This window comes from Molossus molossus, unplaced genomic scaffold, assembly GCF_014108415.1.
Source record: "Molossus molossus isolate mMolMol1 unplaced genomic scaffold, mMolMol1.p scaffold_m16_p_9, whole genome shotgun sequence".
In the NCBI taxonomy this organism is placed as follows: Eukaryota; Metazoa; Chordata; class Mammalia; order Chiroptera; family Molossidae; genus Molossus; species Molossus molossus.
Window position 1 is genome coordinate 48,937,308 of NW_023425403.1, and position 7,522 is coordinate 48,944,829.

General features: G+C 45.6%; 1 protein-coding gene across 1 annotated transcript in view; it reads right to left on the minus strand.

Moving 5' to 3' along the window:
- STK24 (serine/threonine kinase 24) overlaps positions 1-7,185 on the minus strand; it is a 112,073-nt gene extending 104,888 nt beyond the window's left edge. Inside the window, exon 1 of the mRNA XM_036250128.1 lies at positions 7,063-7,185. Coding sequence (XP_036106021.1) covers positions 7,063-7,104 — 42 coding nt within the window. The 5' untranslated portion in view covers positions 7,105-7,185. The remainder of the gene's footprint in view (positions 1-7,062) is intronic.
- Positions 7,186-7,522: the final 337 nt, after the last annotated feature.

Here is a 7,522-nt window from a genome sequence, read left to right on the forward strand (position 1 = left end):
TCACCCAGTCTATGCTATTTTGCTAGAGCAGCTGGAACTAAGTATATCACCAAAAAACTAGTTCCCAAAGATTTGAAAAGTAATCCTGATTGACTAATGGCTGGGCTGTGAATATGGTTTACATAGTCACATTAATGTTCACACTGGATCTAACCAAAGTTACAATGTAATTATATTGGGAAGAGGAAAGGAAGGTAACATGAGAGTGGAGCAAATAGAGAAGTAAATCCTTATCTTTGGAAATAATGCCTGAAACTAGAAGAAAAAAAAAGTAGCAGGAATTGTTAAATGTTCTTTATAAACAAAAGAGTAACAGCAATCAGCTGAGAGAGATTAAAGGGGCTGCCTTTGGGGAAGAGGAAATGGAGGCAAGGGACAAGAAACTGCTATCTTTCCAAACAAACCTTATGAAGCCATCTGACTCTTTAAAACATATGTATAATTTCTTTAATAAAAACTAACTAAAAATGTGAAATAATTAATAATTTTTAAAAGGACTTGGGTCTATATTGTCCTTTCAAATATTGATACCTAAAGGTCTTTTTAAAAACAGAGACTTAAAAGATAAACACCAGATACATATTTGGTAAGCATTAACATAAAACTTGAAATGTTCCCACAATTTATTCAGATACCAAGAGAACACTGAACAGATAAGATTCCTTTTGCTGACCAAGAACCCTCATGAGAATATAATGAAAGGTCCCTCAAGTCAACAAGGGCTGTGCTGTTCAGTGGTGTGTACATAGACTACTTTGTAATTCACAATTTGGTATGTTTTATACTTTGTAGCAAACACAGATACATCTTGTTTTATTTTCTCTAATCTCAACCCTGGAAACCAGGGAGCCAAATTTTAGATGCGGAGCCAGGTGTTGCAATAGCCATGTTTTTCTTTTTCCCAAGAAACTCTTTTGGCACTAAAGTTTTAAATACATTGCAATGCAAAAATATGAATTATGGGAAATGACTGGTCCAATGACAGTGGTTGACTCTAAGCAGCAAGAAAGGGATATCACAGAGCAACTTCTATTTCCTGCACTCCTGCCACAAGATTCCTTTTATGATAACAATGCTCAGCTAAAGCAGAAAAAAAGCCACAGAAGGGTTGGTTGGGTGTGGTCCATTTCCTGCAGGTACGAGTTTCCAAGCAGGCAACTCTGAATCACTGGGAGAAATCACATAAATAGAGAATGAAGTGGCATATTTCTTAAGAGATCATCAGACTCTTGAATCTTCAGTATGACTGTAAAAATACACTAGAAAGGAGCAGCAACTACCAACAGACTCATTTCTTCAGTAACTACTCACACTACATCTTGAACCAAGGTCCTAGAAAAACATTGTTCAACTGAAAAGCAAAGTCAACCTGCATCAAATATGAGGACAAAGATTACAAAAAGGAACAAGAATGCAATGACAGTGGCTGCCACTTACCCTAACTACTCTCTGCTGGAACACTGGGCTACAGTGGTTGCCTAGAAAAATCTAATCTGACCAATTTCTACTTGAAGCTCACTTGGTTCTATGTGAATACTGTCAAGAACGTTCCCATATCTGGGATGAGAACCAAAATGTCCTAGACTGCTCCAAGCTATATATTTTTTTAATTTTTAAAAATCTTCTGGAGCCCGGCCAGTGTGGCTGTGGTTGAGCATCAACCTAGTCACCAAGAGGTCACTGGTTCGATTCCCACTCAGGGCTCCTGCCCATGTTGTGTGCCCAATCCCCAGTGGGGGCGTGCAGGAGGCAGCCAATCCACGTTCTCTCCCATCAATGTTTCTATTTCTCTCTCCCCCTCACCCCCTCTAAAAAGTAATGAAGAAAAAAATTTCTTAAAAATCTTTTGACAACTCTCATCCTCAAAATCACTTTTACTCAAAACAAATTCTTAACACTGTTTTTGGTAACACAGGAAAAGAGGGAATATAAAGTACTAAAAAAGGTTTTTAAAAACTTAGACAACCAACAATTACAGGAAAATTTGCCTTTATTTTCCCTATTACTTCAGAATAAAATAGCAAAAAAAGGTCACAAGAAGGGGGTGGAAGAACATAAATAAAAGGCTATAAAATATTCACTGAGAGTTCAAATGACCAAGATTGAAGTCAACCTTGTGTACAGGTCCATCTGGGCTATCCTGCTGACACTGGGACCTCCAACTGCTCAGTCTTCCGGCCTCCTCCTCTCACTGTCCTGAGGCTCCTCTCATCTAAAGTGCCACCCAGCACTCCCCAGAATTCAACTCCTTCCACCTTCTCCTACCAACTGAGAAAGCAGGGTTTCTAAAGTATAAGACACTCAACACTACCCCACTGCAGCCTGGAACACAGCCCCTCACCTCCCCTTCCCTGAACCTGTGTTGGCCCTCGACCCCAGCTTTTGGACCAGGAATCTCTGGTCCCTGTGCACCTTGGTTATTCATCTGAATCGGTCTCCACTAGGCTGCTGACTTCCTGAGGACAGGCCCAGAGGAGTCTCTTACCTACACCTCCCATGGCTGCTGATACCACACTGCATAGACAAATGTGTTGCATGAACACGGGCCCCCCCATCTAGTCCAATATTCTAAGACACTAAGTCACATTCTACAATTCAACATTTCCCTCAAGGTGCTTTCAAAACCTGAATCTCACAAATACCCTAACTGTCCACACACTGTAACATGCCAACCTTTCCCCAGGGTGCAGATGGTAACAGGCTGAACACGGGGAGGCCTCTTCCATGGAAACAGGAAAAAAAAAACTATGGAAATATGACACTACAGGGGGAGGGGAAAAAAGGACATGAGCACTTAAGCCACAATTAAATGCAGCTGTCCTGTTTGCCTTCATTTCCCAGGTTTTGCAGAGCACACAGGTTTCCCAGGTAAGCAAGAACACTTGAGAAGAGTTCCCAATGCATCCAAACTGGCATTCAATGTCCTTCTAGCTCTCCCCACACGGAGGGGCATTCTCAGACAAGGGTTTCTCAAAGCAGCTAGAGAAACAGAAGGATGATGCTAACCAGTGGAGTCTTTCAGTTTTCTAGCTATTTCTATAAAGCATCTATACTTTCAAATATGAGAATATCTTAAACTTATGACATCCTCAAAACACACTAACTGAACTCAGGCCCTACTACACATGTGACATAGCTAATCAGTATCTTTCAAACTTAGGTCAAAATCACTCAGCTGTGAAATCTATTGAGTGTTGCAACCAGCTCCTTTTTTTGTTTGTTTAAATAAATACATCACACAACTACTTCACAAGTAGTAAGGGTTAGGCTGTCTTCAAAAATTTTGTTTCAAGTCTTGATGTAAAATATATTTCTTATGTGGGTCACGGTCCAGAAAAGTTTAAAAGTGACTGATAAAATTCTGTAATAGAAATTTATAGATAAAAATCTAATTTGCTTTAAATTACAACTTATGCAAACTATAAGCTGATCAGTGCCCCTGCCTCAAACTGAAGCTTGATTTTCTTTTAATCTTAATTAAATTGAGTGAAACACCACATGTCCAATGAAGGACAGTGGGTAAATACACAAATCAGCCTAATTTCTTCTTGTCTGTTTGCAGCTACTACATTCAGTTCATGATTTCTATTTTTTCCCCTATGCTAATATGAAACTGGGGTGTGAACGTAAAAAAAAAAAAAAAGGAAAGGCCCCTGGCAACCTTCATTAAACATTTACTTAAAAAAGATAAGTCATTCAGATTTTAGTTATCAATCACCCAGGGCCTGTGGCACGTGGATGTTCAATAATGACTCTTGATTGAATAAATAAAATATCAATCTCACATTTCTAATTTCTTCAGCAAACCCAAGTTGGAATGAAATAAATATTAATTTTTGCAAAAGTGATAATAAAGTGCCCTGGCCAGTGTGGCTCAGTGGGTTAAGCATCGTCCCCAGCACAGAGAGGTTGGCAGTTTGATTCCCAGGGCACATACGTAGTTGCAGGTTTGATCCCTGGTCGGAATGTGTACTGGAGGTAACCAATGAATCTTTCTTTCTCTTTCTCGCTCTCTCCCCCACCTCCCTCCCTCTCCAAAAATCAATGAAAACATTATAGACACAGATATAAATTCAGATAGAGATAATAACAATAAAGCAATAATACAGCATGGTGAGGAGCATGGTCTTGAAGGTAAGAAATTACCTGGTTTCAAGTCACAAATGTGCCACACAACACTATCTCACCTCAATCAGTTCAATTAGTCTCTGCTGGTTTCCACATGTAGACAATGGCATAAATAATACCTACGTTTCAAGTGGCACCAATAAGAATCAAGAGGCATAAATATGATTTGCAAGACAGTAGAAAATAAATGTTCATTCATTCAGGTTTATTCTATATGCATCTTTGCCTAGGCTGCCAATTCACTCTGCTGTCTTTCTGAAAATTTTAAGCCAACTCCTTATAAGCCCTGGTCAGAAGAGGAAAGAGGAAAGAAGGAAGGGGTGTAAGATGTATCAGGACAGGGCACAGAGGGTTAATAGTTCTGTTTTATCCTGGAGGACAAAGGCAGGCGTGCCTCTAACTTAATCCTCAACAACTCTGAGGAAAGCCTCCCTGGGCAGCAACAGCTGCTAATTCAAAGAAAATAAATGTGCTTTTTTTTTCTTTCTTTTTTGCGGTTTTTTTTTGGGGGGGGGGGGTCTTCCCAAATGGCACACTAAAAACAATTACACAATTTGTAGATGTACAATACAAATACAGTATCATACAGTTTGTAGAGGTAAATACAATGCTGGGGTGACTATCAGAAGTCACCTTCGCACCTCTGAAACTAAAACAGCTGTAAATTTGGTTGTTTCAACCAAATAAAAACTGATCAGCTTTTCCCTGGCTGGTTTTGCTCAGTCGTCAGAGCATCAGCCCTTGGACCAGTGAGTCACGGTTCAATTCCCCAGTCAAGGGCAGTACCTGGGTTGCGGTTGGATCCCCAGCCCTGGTTGGGAGTATGTGGAAGGCAACGGGTCAATGTGTCTCTCTCACATAGATGTGTTTCTTTCTTTCTCTTTCTCTCTTTCTTTCTCTCTCTCTCTCTCTCTCTCTCTCCCTCCCTCCCTCCCTCCCTCTCACTTCACCTGAAGATACATAGTAAAAAATATCCTCCGGTAACGATTTAAAAAAACAACAACAACACACAAACTTTATGAGCTTTTATACTGAGAAAGGAAAATAAAACCTGTTCCCTTGTAACATTACCTAGGAAATACACTATATTTATTTGGAAGGCATCATTATTATAGGACATTCATCTTCTTTTTCCAAGATTTAAAAATGTTGGTCCACACTCTAGAAGAAAGAAAAGGGTGAGGGCAAAAAAAGTACTGAGACCAGATACCACCTGGTAACCATCTGATACTGACTTCAGGGCACCAGCCAGTGGAGCTTTAAGTACCTTTTCAAACTGATTCTCTTTCCACAAAGGCCGAATACAGTACCTCCTGGTAAACTCTAAGGGAGGTATTTGTGTTAGATTGCAACCTGATTAACAGTATGAAAGTCAGTCTAAAGGAAGACAGAGAGAGTAATTACAAGAAAGCCTTCTTGTTCTACCAGTCAGAAATAATTTTTCACCCAGATCACCCGGCTTTCCAATTCAAACCAAACCAAAGCAGGAACATCAGGAGATACCAAGAAACCACATCTGATTTTTACCTAGCAGTCAGCAGAAGTTTAGGATTTAAATGCCTGTTGTTTTAAAAACTCTTTAGATGAGATTCAAGGTCAGTTTTCTTGAAGCACTCTCAAGATGTTCACTTCAACTGCTACTCCTTAAAAAAAAAAAATCTTCGGTCTAAAATTCTGGCAACATTATGTTACAGTTTTTCTATTCCAAATCTGAACAATAAAATCCAGTTTTCTTTTTCTGGTTTAAAAGAGAGAGAGGAAAAGGGGAACAGATTCCTGACCTCTAAGAGGCCAGGTCCCAGCCCTGTTCCTCTCAGCCCTCAAGAGCGAGGGAAGAGAGAATGAGTCGGAAGATGTCTGTAAAATAAATAACCCACTTGGATACTGTGGTTGTTTTCTTAGGCTCACTCGTTCAGTTAAACTGGGAGAGCAAAACTTTAAGGGCATACGCTAATTGCATCGTGAGATTTTAATCCCAATCATTTTGCCACCATTTATGCGCTTAGAAACGTTACAAATTAGCCAAGGACGTTATTTTATTTTTCAAAGGGCGAAAAGCAGTCTCCAATGGAGAAAAACTTTAATGTATTCATGTAAATTTGAAATTCAACACCCCCCCCCCCCAAAAGTCACTGCTAGGCCAAGATGCCACAAAGTATCAACGAAGAGGTGTACTGGGAAGGAACTCATCTGGATCCAATCAAGTCTCCAAGTAAAAAGCCCAGTGTCCCGGGATCGGCGGGTCAGCCTCGGCTCGGCACACTCGAGTGCATGTTGCCCAACTGATTCCTCGTCCCAGGTTTACAGGCTCGCACTTTCCCCTCCGTCTGCACCAAAAGGAAACGCGCGGAACAAACACGCTGGAAGCGGTGGCTGGCAGCTACACCTTCCTCCACCCCACCCTGCCTCCTCCGCCCGGCCGGGCCCGGGACGAGTCCAGGCGCGCCCCGGGCTCCCCTCCCGCCTCTCAACTTTACCGCCAGCTCGCCGGAGGGGAACAGGGGCCTCCGCCACCCCCCGCCCGCTCGCAGGGCCCAGAAACCGCGCCGGGGCCTCCAAGGGCATTTCCCCTCACCACTTCTCCCCCGGGGCTGGGGCCGGCGCCGGGCCTGCAGCCCGGAGGCGTTGGGGGAAGAGGGTAGCGGGGAGGGCGAGGCGGCCAGCACCCCACATCCCTCCCTGACCACCGCGACTCCGGGCCGGCAAGGGCCGCCTCCAGGCCGCGGCCCCAGGTCCCTGCGCCCCCCACCCCAGGCCCGAGAGCCGGCCGCGGCGCCGGCAGGGGCGCCCTGGGGGGCTGGGAGCGCCGCGCGAGAGGCCGGCGCGACCCCGGAAGGGGCGGCGTGGGGGGGCTGTGTTTACACCGCCAAGTTCCCCGCTTCCGCCCCGGCCCGCGCATCCCTCCCTCCCCTCGGCGGCCCGGCTCCTGCCTACCTGCATGCCGGGCAGGCCCGACTGCACCGGGGAGTGAGCCATGGCGGTCAGGACGGCCACTTCCTGGGACGGGACGGCCGGGCCGCGGAGATTCACGCGGGCGACGAGGCCCGCGGGCCACGCGCAGCCCTCGGGTGGCGGGGGCGGCCGGCCAAGCCCGAGTCCAGTTTCGGCGGGGCCGGCCGGAGCCCGAGGCCACCCCAGCCCCCGCGGGTCCCGGGCCGGACGGTGGCTCAGCGGCGGGCGGCGGGCGGCGTCTCCATGCACAGCGCCGGGGAGGGGCTGCGAGGGACACGGGGCCTCGGCGCGAGCTGCTACCGCTGCCGCTACTACTGCTGCTCGGCTGGAGCCGGCGGCCTGGAGTCGGAGTGGGCGCGCACAGACGGCCGAGCCTGCGAGCGCCGAGCGCGCCCCGCCCCGGCCCGGCCCCCGCGCCCGCCTCCGCGGCCCGGCCGGGGAC